Here is a 20,687-nt window from a genome sequence, read left to right on the forward strand (position 1 = left end):
AACAAAAGTAAAAATGGCAAAGATTAATAATTGGTATTAATTCTGCCATATTGGGGGGTGATTGTTGACACACTAAAAGTGCAGTCCAAATCGAATAGCCCAAGGAATGAAGCCCAATTGGAGAATCCCCAAATCAAATAGCCTAAAGAATGAAGTCCAACTGGGCAATTCAGGATAAAGGCCCAGATAAGGTTATTGATGAATGCAGTGGAAGCCCACGAACACAGTAACATCATCGCCCAAGCTTGCAAGACGCCCAAGATCTGAGCGAATGAAGTGCCTTACTGTCGCCCAGAGCTATGACCCTGTTCTCGCCCAAACCTTCGAATCGCCCAGGATCTTAGCAAACATAAGATGTTATGGTTATCCAGAAGTGCAGTTATTGAAGCAGTTATCGAGTAACCTTATCACGTTCCACGATTCAAGGAGTTCAGTTGAAGACGGTTGAACGACAAAGAGTAGTGGCAGCAGTTAGAGACGACAGTTCCACGACAAGTTAGCCACCATAAAGAAAGTGGGTAATTATAAAGCAATCAAGCAGTTTCTAAGCGGTTGATCCGAAGAAATCATCAAGGGAATATAAAAGGAAGAGAAGACACAGAGCAAAGGACCCCGGAATCAAACACTCTCAAACAGAGCATATGTGATTTCAATTTCTTAATTTAGATTTAAATATTTTTTTCAGTACTCGTGTACTTGCGCCCCTTGGAGGCATTCTGTTTAGTTCAAATTGTAAAGTCATCGCCAATAAAACACTCATTTTTGGGACTTTGTCTCAAGATGTTTGTTCCTTACACAATCGTCTGATCACTTTTTAATTGTTAGCGACTACCCGCTCGAAACAATAATAATAATAATAAATAAATAAATTTAATCATAGAATATGAATTTTGAGATTACAATTTTTTCTTCTAAATTTCTATCCTTAATTTATTTTCTTTAATTTGTTTGAAACTCATCAAATCCTCTCAACAAATTGATATCAAATATTACTTTTACATCACTTATAAAATACTTCTAAATAACATGCAATGCATGTTCAACTTTAACTAGTATTACCAAGAGCAAACAATGTTTTGTGGTTACTTTCAAAGTACTTTTCTATTTTTCAACGCTACAATATTAATTCAAAAAGTAAACTTTCAAGAACAACAATAATAAAACTTTTCACTCTTGATATGATAAAAGAACCAACCTTAATTATGATATTTTAGAGAGTCATAATCAAGATTCTCTTTTCAAGTCAACGGTAAAAAATTTGTATGAACTGGAAGCAGGAGATCACTGACAGCAGTAAATGCTTCTGATTTTTGGATCATATCAATCCCCAAATATATTGAATATTGAGAAATTCTACAAGGATGGATCAAGAAACCAAGGCTTGAATACACCAACATATTTGTGATACCACGTTAGATAAAATTTACTACAAACTACTTCTTTCAACTACTTGCGAAAAGAATCTCAACACACCGTTTTGCCAGTGGTCATAACAGAATACTAACAATACCATCAAACTACTGGTTAACTGGAAGGGCAGGCCTTAGTGGCTCATGAACTGCCATAGGAATAGTCTCGAATTTGCAATCGACCGATAACAACTGAACTGAGTCTTGAAACGTGATTTTCTTAATAAGATTTAACATGACAGGTTCAAGCTCGTTCCCGTCGGTCCATTCATGGATTTCCGCTCTTATAAGTTCAGGATTTTTCGATATCAGATCCCAAACTGGGAAATTCTTCCTCGGCATTGCATAATCTACTTCTTTAAGCTTCGACATTGGACAAAAGTCACCACTTCCATCGCCAAGATAGATTATTCTTTTCTGCCCTTCCTTGGCAAAAGAAGCTTGTATCCTCTCTATAATCTTACCCTGCTTAAAACAAACCCAAAAAAGATTTAAAAAAAAAAAAAAAACTTGAGTTTATTGATTTGTTCTTAATGTGACATCAAGATTTTCACCATCTTTCAAGATAGTCATTTTAAGCTAATATTAATCAATTAACAAGATTAAATGGGGTTTGTTGGAAGATACAATAAGAAAAACATGGAATGGGATGAAATTAGTATTTACCTTGCACATGTTTGGAGGGCAGAGATTGCAGCCATGAGAAGATGAATGAAAATCATGAAATGGGAAAATTCTTAGCCTTCCATCTTCATCGACATAGCTTGGGTTTGTGTTGATTTCAGTAAAACAATCCCTTATTCCAAGGTGATTCAATATTGTCTCGATAAAAAAGAGATTTGCATCACTGACTACCCTCAGATCACACCTAAAACAGAAAATTTCCATTGACTTCTATCAATAAAATGTATGGAAAAATACATAATGAAAGAATTTTATATCCCCAAGTTCTGCAAAATTTACCCTAAAGAATGAGCTGTTTTAATTGCTGGGACTACTCTCGGATGAATTGGGACCCTTTTTAAAACCTTTTCAATGTCTTCAATGGTTTTCCCTTGTGCGTGAAGCTCTTTCATCATCCTGTCCTGTAATGAGAAACAAATTCAAGAACCCATTCATTAGAAACTCAATAAGAAAAAAATAAAAATTCATATGAACATGTTTGAATATGTACAATTTACAATTTATCTCAATAATTTATACCTATCAACTCTAACTGCATCTCACATTGCTAAATTAAGATTTCAATAAATCGACCCAATTGTGTAAACCAAAGGTCGAAAACTTACCATCAAAGAATTCCAAAACATGGTTGGAAGAAGTTGATTGAACAAATCAGTGGCACCCAATTCATCAACCACCCAATTATCGCTATCTATGTCGATAATCGTCTTGTCGAAGTCGAAAACCACCACAACTCCTGCCATATCTGATATTGATCAAGAACCCAATTGAAAGCTTTCTTTATCTGATTTCTTGGTTTCAAATCTTATGATTTTCGTGTCATATATATATACACAAGGTGGGAGTGGGTATGTATAGGGATGGATATGTTAATTGCCATTTTTAATGGTGTTCGAAAAGAATTTGTGCATTCAAATTAGATGCCAATGGAATATTACGCCCCGAATTTGTTGTGGTATGTTGAAGCAGGGCAATATAAATATTATTCCCTTTTTATTTTTTTGCCATAGAAACCTCATTAATAATCACATCCGTTGGATTTATTGAGGTTTAGGTGTCGTGAAGATCCGACGATCACGGGGTGTTTAAAATTTTAGGCTATTTGGGGTAGAAAGGCGGGAATAAAGAGAATATTCTTTTGGAATTGAGTTCCCATTATCCCATCGTCCAACTGTGAAAGCACTGGAGTGGAATATGCCGGTCTGATTCCGGTTCAGATTCTTGACGGCTCAGTAAATTCCCAGATGCTTTATTGGCAAATCTAGAACCTTTTTGGGAGTGATTTTGATTTTTTGACCGTTAGGGAAAAAGTGAGATTCATCTGTGAGAGAAGAAGTCAAATATGACGACTGAAATAATAAAATAACGATCAAAAAATCAATTTTTTAGGTGAAAAAATCGAGCCCAAATAGCCCCCTAAACTCATATTACTGTGGAGTATAAGGTTTATTTAGGCAATGATCACTGAAGTTTGTAAAAATAAAAAAATTAAATGGTTGTTGAAGTAATTTTTTTACATTACTAACCCAAAATTTCAAATCTTATAATCATTCGATTAGATATATTAACTTTTTTTTTTTTTTTTTTTTTGTGTTACTCTTGCATTTAAATAGGGATGGCAAACAAGGTCGAGCGGCTCGTTGGCTCGGCTCGCGAAAACAGGGCTCATTGACGACTTGAGTCCATGCCGAGTAGGGGGCTCGATCTGACGAGTTGAGCCTGCTCGGCTCGTCGGCTCAACTCGTCGAGCTCGTAAAAAAAGTGACAAAAAGTTGCCAAAATTTCTTAAAAAAATAAAATCATGAGCTCGCGAGCGATTCATGGGCCAAGCCGAACTCGAGTTTGGCTCGTTTTTCACGAGCCACGAGCCCGAATCGAGCTCGTAAGTTAAAGTCGATTCAACCCATTGTCATCCCTATATTTAAACAAACATAAATGACGTTAAATAGAATATCACAAAAAGCCGTGTTGATTGCAGTCAAGGTGTAATTGTTAAAGGGACGTGCTGCCCCTGGACGTCCAGTTTTATTCATTGTTAAAACACGTTTTCTCTATATATATTTTTTAATTTTAATAAGCAATCAGTTGATGAAACTTAACAATTTTTTGGCCAAATTTTTAAGGTGGGGCATTTGTCTAACACAGCGTACTAGTGGACGACATTTGCCAAGCGGCTAGAGGTAGATGTTAACGTTTTTGGACGAGTGGCCATTAATGTATACGTTTCATATGAGTGTCATTAGTGTAATTGTTGGAAATATTATATTAAATTACAGGCTTAGAATGAAAAATGATTAATATTTAATGCAATTTTGAAATTAAACTTTATTTATAGTAAAAAGTAAAATAAATCGTGAAATTAACGCAATTATTTATTATAACGTTACAAAATTGATGAACGTTTATTATCCTACATATATAAAAAAGGGAAGAAAAGGTTGGACACGTGTCAAATATATGTATCGTCCTATACGGATTTGCATTTTTTAATTCTCAAAACGCGCTCAGCCCATTCTCTGTACTCGTTTTTTCTTCTTCTCCATTCTCTAGCGCAACCACCCACTCTTCCTCCATTTTTTTACTCAATAACCCATCTTGTGCAGACTTGTCTTCTCTCTCTTTTTTTCCCTTTATTTTTGTATAATTTTTCTATCCGCTATTCTCTCAGCTCTAATTTCTCGACATCTTGTGCAAAAATTTTTGCTATGAATCCTCGGCATGGTGGATGGGTTTACCGTTTGTTTCCATATCTGTAATATTCTTTTGGCCTTTATGATTATGGTTTTTTTCCTCTTCGTGATTTCTATACATCGCAAAAATCAGCTGCTTTGAGTTTTTGATTCGGTGAAGACTTAACAGATTTGAAAGACTGTTATGATTGACTATTTTCGATTGCAGTAGAAGCGGCGATGGTAATTTATTTGGTGTACATATTATTATTATTATTATTTATTTTACCTTTCCCTTCCCAACGGAGTTGTTTCTTCTCAATGGAGTTGTTTGCTTTTGCACATGTGAATTTGCTTAACTATGCAATCTTTATCCTTGTGTCATTTGAGAATTGGAACAAAGATATTCCTGTACGATTCATCTTCCTTACCTTTCTTCTTTCTTTCTTTTTGAAAATCAAATCGATTTGCGATTGTTCGTTTTCCTTTCTCGATCTCTTGATCGTTATGTTGGGAATCTACTTAACACATGTAGCGGAAAATCAAAATAATTTTCGATTCCCATCACGGATCTCTTTGTATTTAGATAGAAATTATATCTTTTACGAGATCTGCAAACTTATTTGCTTTTTTTTTTTGTTTCAGCAACTTAAATCTATCTCCCACAACTGTCCAATTGTCCAGCCTTCAACGGTGATCCACATAAAGAATAAGATTATATGATTATGATTTTTTTTGTGCTAGCAAGAATAATGAAAAATTTCTACAGCTTTTGAAAACTCTAATCATATTTATATAAGCTTGAACGGGTTTGACCTGACCCAATTCAATATTTAATTAACCCATTTAATTAAATTCGGTTCGTGAATTAATTAATCCAATTAATAAATTTAGGCCTATAAATAAGCAACCCAATTAACTAATTTATTCAATACTTGTTAAAGTAATTAATTGACAAATCACAATCTTCCAGTTCTCATTTTGTATGCAACCCATCAGGTTTCCGATCACGATGCCTACCAACGTGAAATATTATTTTGATCTAATCAAAATTGATAAATTAAAATACCCTTTTAATTTATCACCGATTCACACTCGTCGTTCCATATTGACATCTAGCAATGTGTCAAGACAATACATGTGACGAAAAATGTCACGTGGTATGACAAAATCAAACTCGTTCGTTTACTTAAAAATATAATCCCTTCATCAATATAATCCGATCAATTACGCTATGTGGAAGTGTGTTAATCTCAATTATCGATCATATCTTTCACTCCACTATTAAGTCAATATAAGTCGAAAACTCTTTTTTGACTTATGAGTACACCTTGACTAAGAATTTCGTTATCGACTTAATTGAATGAAATGCAGATCAAAATCTCTTACTATCTAAGAGTGACGAATCCTTTATTGGTCATTCACAACCTTCATATCATTCTTGACATACTTGAACGATGCCGTATTAGCGGCCCTTGGTAGAGCAACATCCAACATCGTCAAAACATGACTGTCCTCATATAAGGTACTATGACTACCCGAAGTCAAAGGACCAATCCCACTACCGAACGTTAGATATTAACCACTAACACTCAAATACAGTTAAACCTCGATAAAGTAATACCCTCGAGAACGGAAAAAAATATTCATTTAGCGAGGTTATTTATTTATCGATAAATGAATAAATTATTCATTTATCGATAAATAAATATTTATTATTTTAGAGAGAGCTTTTCAATATAAAATATGTACATTGTATGTGGTAAAAAAAATCAAAAGACACTAATCAAAGTATTATTTGAATCTAGGGAAGCTCAAAAGTTTTAGTGAAACTTAATGTCTCTAAAAACGAAGTTCACGTACATAGCAAATGAAAAGGTTTGGTCTTTACCTATAAAAGCTAGATGTTTAGAAGATATATTCCAAGCACATACAATATTTTGTTTTCCCTCCAATGTCTTTTCATCATTTGAAAGGAGTAAAAAAATAAAATGAGGAGTGCAATATGTGAGCATAAGAAAGAGAATCCAATTATTAGCCAAAAAGATATGCAAGCATGGGTGCAACAAAAGTTTGATTTGACTATTAGTCAATCAACAATATCGAACACTCTCAAAAGGACGTTGGAATATTTGTCAAATGAGATGAAAAATAGCGATGTTAAAAGGCACAAATCGGCAATATACCCTGATTTAGAGAAAATTTTGTATGAGTGGTTTCTTCAAAAGCAAGATAAAGTGAACATGTCTACAAAAATTATCCAAGGAAAAACAAAAGAGCTTTTGCAAAAAATGTATGGTGAAACTAATCCAGAATTCAGCTTTTCTAGTGGATGGTTGGAACGTTTCAAGGCAAGATATGGAATCAAATATTACCGACGTTTTGGTGAAAGTGGTTCAGTTATCATGGAGAACATTGAAAATGCTTTACCTGGAATACGATCAAAACTAGACCAGTTTCAGTTGAAGGATATTTACAATATGGATGAAACTGAATTATTTTACTGATTGGAAGCTAATCATTCACTTACTACCAAGCAGCTCGAAGGATGCTAAAAAGATAAGGAGAGAATTACTGTTGTTGTTTGTTACAATGGTGATGGATCTGACAAAGTATCACTTTGGGTTATTGGTAAGTATGCAAATTCTAAATACTTTAAAAATGTGAACATGAGCAATCTTAATTGCAAGTATCGATCCAACAAGAAAACTTGGATGACTGGCTTGCTTTTTCAAGATTTTGTTGGTTGGTTTGATAAGAGAATGAATGGCAGAAAGGTTCTCTTAATAGTAGACAATTGCCCAGTTTATCCAAAGGTAGTTGAAGGCTTGAGAAATGTAGAGTTATTTTTCTTACCTCCTAACACAACGTCTAAGATTCAACCATGTGATGCTGGGATTATTCAAGCATTCAAAGCTCATTATCGTCGTCGTTTTTATTCTAGCATCTTACAAGGCCTTAAGGTTGAAGCACCAAATCCTGAAAAAATTAATATTTTGAATGCTATTAATTTTGCTAACATGGTTTGGAATTTTGATGTGAAGACAACAACAATTGCAAATTGTTTTCGGCATTGCAAAATTCGGTTCGAAGAAAACAATATTCCCGAACCAGAAGTTGGTGAATTAGATGAAAGTATCCAAGGATTAAGTGATGTCATCTCTAATTTACACTATAGAAATGTGATGGATGTTGAACATCTTTTGAACTATCCTAGCGAGAATGATGTAGTTATGAAATCACCTACAGACGAAGAAATTATTCAATCGGTAATGAACAGTAATGATGATGAGAATGATCCTGAACCAGATGATAGTAGCGTTGTCCCAAATGTGTCGTCAAAAGAGGCATTTCAAGCAATAGTCACCTTAAACAAATACTTGCTACAACACGAGCAAAATATTCCGAAAGTTGTGTATGCTTTACAAAAAGTTAAGGATGTGGTTCATTTTGGTTTAGGTGGGAAGAAAAAACAATCAACTATAGATACATATTTTCAAAAGGAATGATTATTGTACAGGTATTGTTGATTGATTGAAAGATTTTGGTCTCTATATATATATATATATTTTTTTTTCCTCAATGAAATCCAGTAATTATTACTTTATATTTTTATTGGGTCCTTAAGGATTCAATTTTTTTAATTACTTAATGCATTTAGCGAGGTTATTACTTTAGTCCATTGGCCCAAGTCGGGATCGAAAGAAATTATTATATAATCGAGGTTATTACTTTATCAAACATTACTTTATCGAGGTCTAACTGTAGTTATCCATGTGAAATATCTAGGCGGGTCTCCAATGTTTCGCTCTATAATAAAACATCCACGTGTTCATTCAAGTGTCACCACACTTTAACTTGTGAGATCGGCTACTTACTTCACAAGTAAGATATGCCACACGTGATGGATTATTCGTAATAACGATATTCGTATCTCGCTATTACTTACAACCACGGACAATTTAAGATTCAATCATATGTAATTTGTATCTCACAATTACAACTCCTTGTGATTAACAAATTATGACGATTTGAATCTACGGACTGTATTATTCAATTTAATTGTCTATTAACTAAATAATAGATATGTCATTAATTTGCATTAATTGTATATTAAAAGTATTTATGTCCAAAGTTGATTGGATATAGGGCATAACTCTTACACGTTATGTAAGTTTATTATTATTTTTTTCAATTGATTTATGGCTAATATAATCTAGCTGAATTTAAATATGCTTTTTTTTTTTCAATTGATTTATGAAGAATATAATCTAGTTGGATTTAAATATGCTTTTTTTTTTAATTGATTTATGAAGAATATAATTTAGCCGGATTTAAATACGCTTGCAAGCGTGTACGATTCTTCATCTTCCTTTCTTGATTAATTGGTTTATGTAAATGTCTTTTATTCTTATTTTTTTCAATTCATTCAATTTTGGAGAATATAATAGCTCTATGCATGTCCCTTTATTTTTTTTAACAACAATGAAAAAAAAAAAATTTATGCGAAAGCTCTGTTGCTCCGTGCGTTGGCAGAGCTGTACAAGGAATGTTTTTTTTTTTTTTAATTCATTTTTTCTAACTCCATATATATTCTTAGGGGTTTAATTTCTTTCCTTTTTTTATTTTTTTTAGTTATGTCGAAAATTTTAGAAAAGTCAGAAAACTTCATATTTGGTTTAGTTCAAGGTTAGAGTTGGTGGAATTGATGACTATGGCTCTATAGTCTCTTTTGTAAGATTTTAAAAAGTTCGAATGATTTTCAAAAAATATATAATAACAACAAAACAAATTAAACTAAAGAAAGTTACAAAAATTAAATAAAGAATATATAAATATTATTTAATTAAAATTGAAAAAAATTAAGTTTTATCATGAAGAGAAAATAATTAAAAAAAATTATTTATAACATGAACAAAACAAATTATAAAACAAAAAACAAAAAAAGAAAATGAAAATCTCATCCTCCTCAAAAAATTGTTTGAGTTTTGATCTCAGCATAAGAACCTTATTGAGGATCAACTGCAATAGGATGGTCAATGAATGCATTAGATGACATTCCCAACAGAGTACTCCAGCTTAACTTAAATAGTTAACATCAACAAATAGATACATGAACACAAAAACATGTATAAAAACATGAAGTTGATTTTTAAAAAAACATCATTGAATTCATTAGTTCAGTATATGATTTACATTAGAATATCCATCTGTAATTTGATGAGTCCACTTTCTACCTCAACTAATCATACTTTTAAATTAAATATGTGATCCTCAGATAATGGTGAATATTTAGTTAATCTCAATCTAAGTTATGATTCTTATGACTCCATTTTCTTTTCATGGATTTGCAGTAATTGAGAATTCAATGATTCAAGCCATTTATGAATCAACATAGTTAATAGTTGAACTCAAACTTTGCTTACGAATATTTATATACACACCAAGAAGTCACTTTGATTATATGTAAGAATATAATTTAGAATATGCTTAATTATAATAATTTAAAAGCGCCAAGTAGCTCATAGTGTGGTTGGCCTAATATAAGATCAAATATTAATGGGAGGAGACTTCATTGAGCCTTTTTTGTATTACTCAAATGCAATCAATAGTTAATAGAAACCCTTCTTCGTATTGTCACAGAGGGAAGTAGCGTTCGATATGCCACCTGCTGATTGAATTCTCAACCAATTTTAGACTGTAATGGATGGAATGAACGATAATTTTTTTTTCATCATAATTGGGGCTACTAGTAGACTGACATAATTGACCCTATCGTCTTGATCAATTAGTTTATGTCCCTCTGCCAGATGAACGATCATACTTCCAAATTTTCAAGGCTTGTCTCCGAAAATCACCAATTTTCAAAGACATTCATGTAAGAGTTCTTGCCGAATATACTCCAAGATTTAGCGATGGTGATATTACAAAGGTATGACAACGGGCTTGCAAATATACAATCAGAGAAAATATTGAGAAAGTATGACTCTCTCCAACTATAATTTAATTTTCTACAACATATCTATGAATATCTTAGATTTTTACGTGCCTTTAGACTTAAAGCTGGTTTGGGAAGTGTTCATTTAAATTATAAATAAATATCATGTCTATTAATCATCCTCTATAGATTTTTTTTGTGAATTTACATCAATTTATTAATATAATATTCCCCTTGTACTTTTTCTTATTTTCTATGTTGGATCTAAGTTCCAATTCCAGTAGTTTGTTCTATGGACGAAAGCTTATTCCTCTGACACATTTAATCGAAAATGTAGAAAATCTAATTAAGACTCCAATTTTTTACTGGTTGCACATAGCTGTTTATTATAAATGAAATCTTAACTGAAAGATAATGTTCATCTTGTAAGTATTATGCTCTAAGTCCAATCAACTTTGGACATAAATACTTTTATATATAATTAATACAATTAAATGGCAGATCTATTATTTAATTAATAGACAATTAAATAAATAATAGAGTCCGTAGATTCAAATATTTGTAATTTGTTAATCACAAGGAGTTGTGATTGTGAGATACAAATTACATCTGATTGAGTCTTAAATCATCCGTGGTCGTAAGTAATAACGAGATACGGATATCGTTATTACGGATAGACCATCACGTGTGGCATTTCTTACTTGTAAAGTAAGTAGCTGATCTCACAAGTTAAAGTGTGATGACACTTAAATGAACACGTGGATGTTTTGTTATAGAACAAAACATTGGAGACCCGTCGAGAGATTCCACATGGATAACTATCTGAGTGTCGGTGGTTAATCTCTAATGTTCGGTAGTGAAATTGGTCATTTGACTTGAGGTCGTCATGGTACCTTATATGAGGACAGTCATACTTTGGCGGTGTTGGATGTTGCTCTGAAAAGGGCCGCTAATACGACATCGTTCGAGTACGTCAAGAATCGTATGAAGGTTGTGATTGATTAATAAAGGATTCGTTACTCTTAGATAGTAGGAGATTATGATCTGCGTTTCACTCAATTAAGTCAATGATGAAATCCTTGGCCAAGGTGTACTCATAAGTCGAAAAGGAGTTTTCGATTTATATTGACTTAATAGTGGAGTGAAAGATATGATCGATGATCGAGATTGACACAACTCCATATCTCGTAATTAATCGGATCATATTGACGAACGGATTATAGTTTCATGGTAAACGAACGAATTTGGCTTTGTCATACCACGTGACATTTCCCGTCACATGTATTGCCCTGACACATTGCTAGATGTCAATCAGGGACGGAGAATGTGAATTGACGATAAATTAAAAGGGTGTTTTAATTTGTCAATTTTGACTAGATTAAAATAATATTTCACGTCATTATGTATCGTGGTCGGGAACCTAATGGGTCACACACAAAAGAGAATTAGAAGATTGCAAATTGTCAATTGGTTAATTTAACAATCGTTGGATAAATTAATTAATTGGATTTGTTATTTATATTTTCGAATTAATTAATTGGATTAATTAATTCACGGATCGGGTTTAATTAATTGAATTAATTAATTATTGGACCGGACCGGGCCGAGCCTATTTGGGTTTATATAAATACATAACTAGGGTTTGAGGTCCATAAGGTTTTCATTATTCTTGCTGGCACAAGAAAAAACCCTAGAAGTTGCAACCTTATTCTCTGTGTGGATCACCGTTGGAGGCTGGACAATTGGACAGCTGTGGTGGCAAATCAAGGTTGATGGAACTGAAAGAAAAGCAAAGAAGTTTGCAGATCTGGAAAAGGTACAATCTTATCACAATTTCTATCTAAACACAAAGGCGATTCTTGGTGGGAATCGAAAATTATTTTAAATTCCGCTGTGCATGTATAAGTAGATTCACAACACATCTTCTTCCAAATTATAGCACTTTCATTACGTCAATACATGTAACGTTGCACCAAAACATTTGCTTTATATATTTGTTCAAGAACCAACACACGCTTATATTTAATATTCACCAACTAACGTGCAACACGCATTTCCTCACTAGTATAATCAAAGTTCAAAGTGGGCTAAGAATCACGTGATTGGAACATGGTTTGGAGAATTTTGTATTAAAATATTATTGCATTATCAATGTTAGAAAATTGACGACTAGATGAGTCTGGACAAAATTAAACCCCATTTGATAGCAATTTTTTACCCAAAAAAATCAAATTTTTGATCGCTATTTTACTATTTCAATCGTCATTTTTTACTTCTTCACTCATAAATGGGATCCATTTTTCTCTTTAAAGATTAACAAATTAATTTCATAATTATTATCGAAAGACCTTAAAGAAGGAAAAGATGTAAAATATTTGAAGAAATAGAAACTGTGCGAAGAGAGAGATTTCAATTTTTTTTCAATGACGTGGGATGACTTGGAGATTTGAACTAAAACCGACCGTGTTTCTTATTATTTGTTTATGCAACAAAACTTGAAACTTTGTTGCATGTTGTAATGATATGAAATAAACAAATGATTTGATTGTATGTGTGATGCTAATTCATTGTACCTAAAATGGACACCAAAACCGAATTCAATTCTGTCGTGCATACAATTGTCATGTTTAAAGAAAAATGAACTTTAAGATATTTTTGGGTTGAACCCTAACCTTAAGGGTCCCCCACCGTCCCGCTTCTGGAGCATCGTGAGAGAAGTTAATCGCGGACTGTGCCCCAACAGATTAGGAAACAAGAGTTGCCAATACACTAGTACTCACAGAGAGTCTCAATCCATGTTTCAAGAATCGAAGAACTTTAAGATATTTTCTTTTTACTAATATGTGGTCTTCTTTATTCCAATAATTGTAGTTAAAGAAAATGTCCTGTCTATTTTGTCTGAGAAATTAGGTATGGTCAAATTCTCCATGATTTTAGTTGTTAAACTTTCCCAAAAGTGTGCCACTAATGTGATTGGATTGCTCCCAAAGTGCTTTTGTGAGGCAATTAAATTGTAAATTGCATTCTATCCGTAAGCGTTTAGTATGCATCAAAACTCTAAATATATGACACCTTAGTCGAAAATACTTTTAGAAAGTTGATTCGAATTCTTTTGAACACCCCATACTTGAAATATTCAATTTATCTTGTGTTCTTTCTCATTTGATTCTTTTAACGAAAAATTAATTTTTAACGAGTGTTACACTAAACTTCATATTGAATGATTGATTCATTTAAATTGTCTAAGCGTCAATTGTGGTCTCAATTGATCTTTTGTTGCAAAAATTAAAGCTTCTCATATGCTTTTGTTATTTGACCAAACTAATTTGTTTGTTGATGACGATTCTCAAAGGACAAACATCAGAGGGTCACGAGAAATCACTTAGGAAAGTTGTGGATTGACTGAAGGTTACAAGACACGATCAGAGGATTCGAGCATAGATTCAGGACTGGCATAAGGTCAAAACTGGTTGTCGTAGCTCCAATCCGAGTGTGGATAAAATAGGAATCAGGGAGTGATTCAATTTTTCTTTTAAGTCCATTTCTATTTCGGTTAAAAAAATTTAATGTTAATTATTTATTTTGTAATTCTGAATTGAAGTGTGTATTGAGCTTTTCTAGTGAATTTATTCTTAGCTTGAGAGACCGTGGATTTTTTCATGTTGTGAGATTTTACCACCTAAAATAAGTTCATGGGTTTACTGTTTTACGTGCATGAAAATTTTCGCTGTGATTGAGACCGTTAAAACATTGGTCAAATTATGAAATTTAGACCGTCTAACATTAATTAAACTGTAAAGTTCGATTCCTTGTTTGGTAGGGATTTTTTTAATTGATTTTTTGATCATTAGAGATAAAGTGAGTCTTACCTGTGAGAGAAGAATTCAAAAATGACGGCAGGAATAATGAAATAATTGTAAAAAAAATTGATGTTAATTGAATTAAAATCACTACCAAGCATGTGACTATTACAACATTAGTCAAATAATGAAAATCTAAATTATTCTAAGCATGCTATAATTAATCGTGACATGTTTATTTGATAAAAGTGTTCTCTCCCCTTCAAACTTTACTCCTTAGAGGAAGGGATATGCAAAACGAATCGCTTTCTAGAAGAAGGTGATTCTATTTTATTTTATTTGTTTTATTTTGGGGACTTATACTAAATTGTAATGTGTCTCATAACCAAGAAAAAAAATTTGGTGGGTCATTTCGGTTTTGGATCTGGAACTAATGGGTTCAAGAATTAATTATGCATTTTCAAGTCTTGAAGAATCTGCTGCCTTCGATATTTAGAAAAATGGTACAATATCGAAAAATTGCACATACTATCTAAGTATCTATTCAACCCCCATATAGATTGTACTATTAATTTAGATCTAGACTTAAGATCGTGGTGAGCAACCTACAATTTGAAATAGAGTAATATTATTTTTATCATGTTTTTTGACTTATTACTTTTGTTATGTGTTAGTTTCCAGTTTGTGTAGTACCTAAAAAAGAACACTTAGGAGATAGAAGATCGACAAAAATATATATATAGACACGCACATATATACAACTCTATAACAACTGTACGGTTTTCAAGTAAGATAATAGAGTCATATAATTTTTGTAAATAGACAACCATTCTCTTATTATTGAAGCATTGACATACATGTTGAAAAGCATATATGAAAAGTGTATGAATTGCGATAAGTAATGTACGATGTAATGAAGACCGTGCTAGAATGATTCTATTAAGCTGTCAGCTAGAATTCTACGAAAGCAATGAACATTGGTGACAATTATGATTCGTGAAAAATGCAATGGGGTGAGGCGCTAGAAATTAAGATTCGATTTAGCTAAAAATAAGATTTTTAGTAAATTTCGATGAGGGAAAACAAAATAAAAATGTGTGATTATAAAATTGATTAAAGTAGCGAATCCCGTGATATGAATGGTTGAAAATGAATTTCAGAAACTAGAGGTGTAATATATACTAAATATATGAAAATCTACAAATTCAGGATGTGTCTTAAGATGAATATGGTCCTTTTACGATGCTTTAAAGGCAATCAACAATCGCCTCCTACGATAGAACATATTTTCCCTCTTACAGAAGAAACACAACAATCTATAAAATTTCCAATGAGGACACTTCTGTGTTTTGTACTAAAAAATTAGGAACAAATAAATGAATTATCGCATATGAATATCATGGTATGTGTTCGCTAAAATACTACATGCCGCAAGCGCATAGGTCGTGTTCAAGTAATAAAGTTGACCTTTTGAGTCTGGATTGTTGATCTCTCGAAGAATGTATACTTTCGATTATACAACTCTAATTAATTTAATTCTAACAAAAAAAACATACACACAATAAAGATTATGATTTTGAAAAATAACTAAAAATCTACAAAATATGAAAATCTTGGGAATTTTCGGAAGCAAACGTAGTTGGTATTCATGGTTTCATTTAACCGCCGCCTAATTAATTTCTCCACAAGCCAATTAAAAAGTTACTCATTTATGATGTTAGACCCGCTTTTTCAATTTTAGTTAATTACCTATCTCAAGTGAAATTAACCATAATTAATTGGTTTAACCTACTATATCTCTATATCGATTAAAATCAAACAATAGCATTAAATATTTGTGAAAATAGCATATTGGGTCACCTACACAAACCTAGGATTTTTACTATTTAGTCTAAAATGCACAATCTTTTCTTGAACGATGTACAATTCACTAAACACAATCATTCATTGGCCACATAAATAAAAATGCATGGAATATAATAGAAGAAACACGTGAAAATAAGCCAATCAATATCAAAGGTCAAATATTAAAATTAATCAAGGTTAGATTAAACTACAACCATAAATCTCAATACAAATAGCTTAGCCAATATTATATAAATGAATAAAATGAGAATATTTTACACAATACGTTGCAAACATGGCAAAATATTCAAGAAAATACAAAATTATAGATACAACCCAATTTGAAGATTGACTTTGATTTTTCCAAATATTTAAATATTTTCTCTTTGTACTCTATAATTTGCTTTCAAAAGTACGAAGGAAAAGAAAAGAAAAAGAAGAGAAAAAGACAGAAGAAAGAAAACTAATAAGAAGAGAGGTTAGGGTTTTCTTTCCAAGATGAAGAATGATGAGAAAATGGTTGAATTTGTCTTTTAAAAGTCCCAAAAATCGTGTTTGGTTAATTGCAAAATGATCCCCAATTAAAAAATCTAGCCAGACAGATCTTGGTATGCAGTCGCGACGCCTTGAAGTGGCGCTACAGCGCCATAGTGGACAAAGCCGTGGCGCTGCGGCTCCTCTACAGTGCCACCTCCTATTTTATCTTATTTGCAGCTCAGTCCTCATATTTGCAAACTAGATCCCTCAATGTTTGAACTTGTACAAATTTGTCCTCGAATTTTGACTTTTATTTCAATTTTGCCCTCCAAAAATTACAGCTCCAAGTCCTTGAACTTTTGGTCCTTTTGCATTTTGGTCCCAACTTCACAAATTTGCACACTTTTAGTCCTTTTTCCTCCTTTTGCTGTATTCTCTTTTCTTGTATGATTTTTGGCCTACAAAAGCAAATATTACATAATTGTGAGTAAAATTTCACTAATTTAATCAATAAATAACACATTTAGATATTAAATAAGTGTGTAAAAATACACTTATTAGTATGTCTCATGATTGTTTCAATGTGTATTGGTATATACAATTCGGAATTGGTATTATAATTTTGGCATAGAAAAGTTCTATTCGTAAAGTGTTTATAGCCATTCAAACAACCTAAAAGTCATGAACAACAACAGTTCAGGTACTCTTCCAAATGAATTGAGGCATTCGTTAAGTCAGTCACAGACGTCAATCACGATTAGTAACAGACATTTATCACATACGTTAACCACAAACAGATGGTTGATCATAGCCCAAAAAGCTCAAAAAAAATAAAAATTCAAACGGTTTGAAATATAATACCATTAAGAATAATTTTGTTGATGTACCCAAAGAATTTTATAATTACAATTTGGCCTAGAAAATCTAAAGAAATTTTCTTCAAAAAGATATATTTCAGACAATGAGTCATACCGACACTACCCCGCCCAATTGCTAAACAATTCAATCAAATTCTTCCATACCAAGTTCAATTATGTCACTTTGAATCAAAATATTTCAGTCAGAACTTATTGTTTCGACAAATAATTCTATCACATTAATCCTTTCGCAAAATAAAACATGAATATGTTTGATCTAATTAATTTTGAATTACGGACCCCACTCTAAATTGACCTCAAAGATGCTCACTTGAAACCATTTTCCAACAAAAATTAGACCAAAAAATGTTTTATGTCGACTATAAGAATCTACAACATTTTGCCAGTGACAGTAGCAGAAATTTAGAAAATTTAAACTATCAAGCTACTGGTTAACTGGAAGGGCAGGCATCAATGGCTCATGAACTGCCATAGGAATAGTCTCGAACTTGCAATCAACCGATAACTGTTGAATCGAGTCTTGAACCTTAATTTTCTTGATAAGATTTAGCAGAATACGTTCGAGCTCAACCCCATCAGTCCATTCGTGGATTTCTGCTTTTACAAGTTCAGGATTTTTCGATATCAGTTCCCAAACCGGGAAATTCTTCCTCGGCATTACGTAATCTACTTCCTTAAGCTTCGACATCGGACAAAAGTCACCCCTTCCATCGCCAAGATAGATTATTCTTTTCTGCCCTTCTATAGCTAAAGAGGCTTGAATCCTCTCTATAATCTTTCCCTGCTTAAAACAAAACCAAAAAAATTAAAAAATATATATGATTAAATAAAATATATTGATTTGTTCTTAATGTGTCACCATCTTTCCAAAATTGTTTTTTAAGCTAATATTAATCAATTAACAAGGATAATTGTTGAGTTTAATTAGGCCACATTCCAGCATATTCTAGAATGAATAAATTCTTCATGGAATTGTTCTTGAACTGGGATTAGTAATAAAGTTATTGCAATTATTTTTTCAGTTTTTTTTTTGGTTCCTGTCTCTTATCTCTATTTGAACGCGTGGTGAAAGATCCATTTCTTTTGGGATCGACTAGTGACTATAATCCCATAATATATAACAAGAAAAACATGGGATGAAATTAGTATATATACCTTGCACATGTTTGGAGGGCAGAGATTGCAGCCATGAGAAGATGAATGAAAATCATGAAATGGGAAAATTCTTAGCCTTCCTTCTTCATCTACGTAGCTTGGATTTGTGTTGATTTCAGTAAAACATTCCCTTATTCCAAGATGATTCAAGATTGTTTCAATAAAGAAGAGATTTGCATCACTGACTACCCTCAAATCACACCTAGAATAGAAATTTTCCATCGAATTCTATCAATAAAAACGTATCGAAAACCGCATAATGTAAGAATTTTTTATCCCCAAATTCTGCAAAATTTACCCTAAAGAATGAGCTGTTTTGATGGCTGGGACTACTCTGGGATGTATTGGGACCCTTTTTAGTACATCTTCAATGTCTTCAATGGTTTTCCCTTCTGCATGAAGCTCTTTCATCATCCTGTCCTGTAATGACAAACAAATTCAAAAACCCATTGATTAGAAACTCAATTAGGAAAAAAATTCAAAACATATGAACATGTTTACATTTGTACATTGTATAAATTATGTTGACAACTTCTACCTTAAAAACCTGTAATAACTTTTTTTAAAGAATAAAATCCCAATAAAAACATAAACCAGTTGAACTTCTAAGATGGAATCTCAAGTCATAATACTATATCCCACGTTGCTAAGTTAAAGTCGGAAATAATGTGTAAATCAAAAGTTGAAAACTTACCATCATAGAATTCCAAGGCATGGTTGGAAGAAGTTGATTAAACAAGTCAGTAGCACCCAGTTCATCAACCACCCAATTATCGCTATCTATATCGATAATAGTCTTGTCGAAGTCGAAAATCACCATAATTTCTGTCATATCTGATTATGATCAAGAGCCCAATTGAAAGTTTTTTTTTTTTCTCTGATTTTCTTGGTATCAAATCATATGATTTTAGTGTTATATATATACACTCTAAGGAAGGGGTGGGGTATAGAGGGGATGGAGACGTTAGGTACCATTACTAATGCTGTTACTGTTCGTAAAGGATTTGTGAATTCAAATTAGATGCCAAAGGAATATTACTCCCAGAATTTGGGGTAAGCTATACTGCTAAAGCAGGGCCAATAATATTCCCATTTTTGGGGCTCTAGAAACCCCGTTAATTATGTCAGCCGTTGGATTTGGTGAGGTTAAGGTGTGGGGAAGATCCAACGGTCACGGGGGTTTTAAAATTTTTTAAGCCATTTGGGGGAAAAACATGGGAATAAAGAGAATATTCTATCGGAATTAGATTCTGGGAAAGCACTTAAGTGGAATATGCCGGTCGATTCCTGTTCAGATTCCGGGCGACTTGGTAAATTCCCATGTGTTCTAATGGCATATATTAGAGTACTAATTCTAGTGAATTTTTGATACTTTTCAATTGGAGTAGGCCATTTCTTTTAATTGTGGTCTATTTTGGTCCTATAAGGACTAGGATAAGTAATTTACGAAACAAATTAACAATTAATAAATTAAAGTTGTTCAGTTGAAATTGGTTTCTTTGTATTCAGATTCATTCAATGGGTGTGTATCTTATAGGATTAATTATGTCAATCGTCACAAGAGTTTGAGTAATTACGTGAATGATTATGAAACTATTTTTTGTGATAATCATCTAAGTTTATTTGTTACATAATTATCACTTAATTAGAATATGAAGTTTAAATTTTTTATATCACAATTGATTGTGATATTAATCACGAAATTGTGTTAAATTTTTCATCCAACTAATAATTCTTATCGAATTTGTATGAAGAGTATATGATAAGTACTCATGCGAAGTGTATTTGAAAAGATTCCCGAAAAAAGCTTCCCAAAAGAAATCTCCGTTTAT

General features: G+C 32.4%; 4 protein-coding genes across 5 annotated transcripts; 2 read left to right on the plus strand and 2 right to left on the minus strand.

Annotated features, from left to right (window-relative positions):
• Nucleotides 1–1,285: 1,285 nt before the first annotated feature.
• On the minus strand, nucleotides 1,286–3,043 carry LOC111367703 (inorganic pyrophosphatase 1-like). Its single transcript, XM_022988710.1, has 4 exons — nucleotides 2,699–3,043; nucleotides 2,373–2,494; nucleotides 2,076–2,277; nucleotides 1,286–1,874 (listed from the first exon to the last, which is right to left on the minus strand). The coding sequence occupies exons 1-4, from the start codon at nucleotides 2,834–2,836 to the stop codon at nucleotides 1,518–1,520; spliced, it is 819 nt and encodes a 272-aa protein (XP_022844478.1). The 5' UTR covers nucleotides 2,837–3,043; the 3' UTR covers nucleotides 1,286–1,517.
• A 3,710-nt stretch (nucleotides 3,044–6,753) lies between these two features.
• LOC111366836 (CENP-B homolog protein 2-like) lies at nucleotides 6,754–7,269 on the plus strand. Its single transcript, XM_022987530.1, has one exon. It carries the CDS (start codon nucleotides 6,754–6,756, stop codon nucleotides 7,267–7,269), a length of 516 nt encoding a protein of 171 aa, XP_022843298.1.
• Nucleotides 7,270–7,431: 162 nt separating this feature from the next.
• LOC111366837 (ARS-binding protein 1-like) lies at nucleotides 7,432–8,271 on the plus strand. The gene is made up of 2 exons (XM_022987531.1): nucleotides 7,432–7,725; nucleotides 7,807–8,271. The coding sequence occupies exons 1-2, from the start codon at nucleotides 7,432–7,434 to the stop codon at nucleotides 8,269–8,271; spliced, it is 759 nt and encodes a 252-aa protein (XP_022843299.1).
• Nucleotides 8,272–16,640: 8,369 nt separating this feature from the next.
• On the minus strand, nucleotides 16,641–19,756 carry LOC111367702 (inorganic pyrophosphatase 1-like). 2 transcript variants are annotated; one of them, XM_022988708.1, is made up of 5 exons: nucleotides 19,550–19,756; nucleotides 19,154–19,275; nucleotides 18,856–19,057; nucleotides 18,227–18,481; nucleotides 16,641–17,280 (listed from the first exon to the last, which is right to left on the minus strand). In XM_022988708.1, the coding sequence occupies exons 1-5, from the start codon at nucleotides 19,685–19,687 to the stop codon at nucleotides 17,158–17,160; spliced, it is 840 nt and encodes a 279-aa protein (XP_022844476.1). In that variant the 5' UTR covers nucleotides 19,688–19,756; the 3' UTR covers nucleotides 16,641–17,157. The 2 variants fall into 2 exon arrangements, with proteins under 2 accessions (XP_022844476.1, XP_022844477.1); XM_022988709.1 differs by lacking the exon at nucleotides 16,641–17,280 and having other exon boundaries at nucleotides 17,951–18,481.
• Between the last annotated feature and the right edge of the window lie 931 nt (nucleotides 19,757–20,687).

This window comes from Olea europaea, chromosome 18 (genome assembly GCF_002742605.1).
Source record: "Olea europaea var. sylvestris chromosome 18, O_europaea_v1, whole genome shotgun sequence".
Lineage (NCBI taxonomy): Eukaryota > Viridiplantae > Streptophyta > Magnoliopsida > Lamiales > Oleaceae > Olea > Olea europaea.

What these genes read in the sequence shown, in the direction of transcription:
- LOC111366837 (XM_022987531.1), top strand. Translation starts at nt 7,432, where the DNA reads ATGAGCAATCTTAATTGCAAGTATCGATCCAACAAGAAAACTTGGATG. An exon ending in GCATCTTACAAGGCCTTAAG is followed by an intron (nt 7,726 to 7,806) that starts GTTGAAGCACCA and finishes TTTGATGTGAAG; the next exon opens with ACAACAACAATTGCAAATTG.
- LOC111367702 (XM_022988708.1), bottom strand. Translation starts at nt 19,687, where the DNA reads ATGACAGAAATTATGGTGATTTTCGACTTCGACAAGACTATTATCGAT. An exon ending in TGCCTTGGAATTCTATGATG is followed by an intron (nt 19,276 to 19,549) that starts GTAAGTTTTCAA and finishes TTGTCATTACAG; the next exon opens with GACAGGATGATGAAAGAGCT. An exon ending in AAAACAGCTCATTCTTTAGG is followed by an intron (nt 19,058 to 19,153) that starts GTAAATTTTGCA and finishes TTTCTATTCTAG; the next exon opens with GTGTGATTTGAGGGTAGTCA.
- LOC111367703 (XM_022988710.1), bottom strand. Translation starts at nt 2,836, where the DNA reads ATGGCAGGAGTTGTGGTGGTTTTCGACTTCGACAAGACGATTATCGAC. An exon ending in TGTTTTGGAATTCTTTGATG is followed by an intron (nt 2,495 to 2,698) that starts GTAAGTTTTCGA and finishes TTCTCATTACAG; the next exon opens with GACAGGATGATGAAAGAGCT. An exon ending in GCCCTCCAAACATGTGCAAG is followed by an intron (nt 1,875 to 2,075) that starts GTAAATACTAAT and finishes TGTTTTAAGCAG; the next exon opens with GGTAAGATTATAGAGAGGAT.
- LOC111366836 (XM_022987530.1), top strand. Translation starts at nt 6,754, where the DNA reads ATGAGGAGTGCAATATGTGAGCATAAGAAAGAGAATCCAATTATTAGC.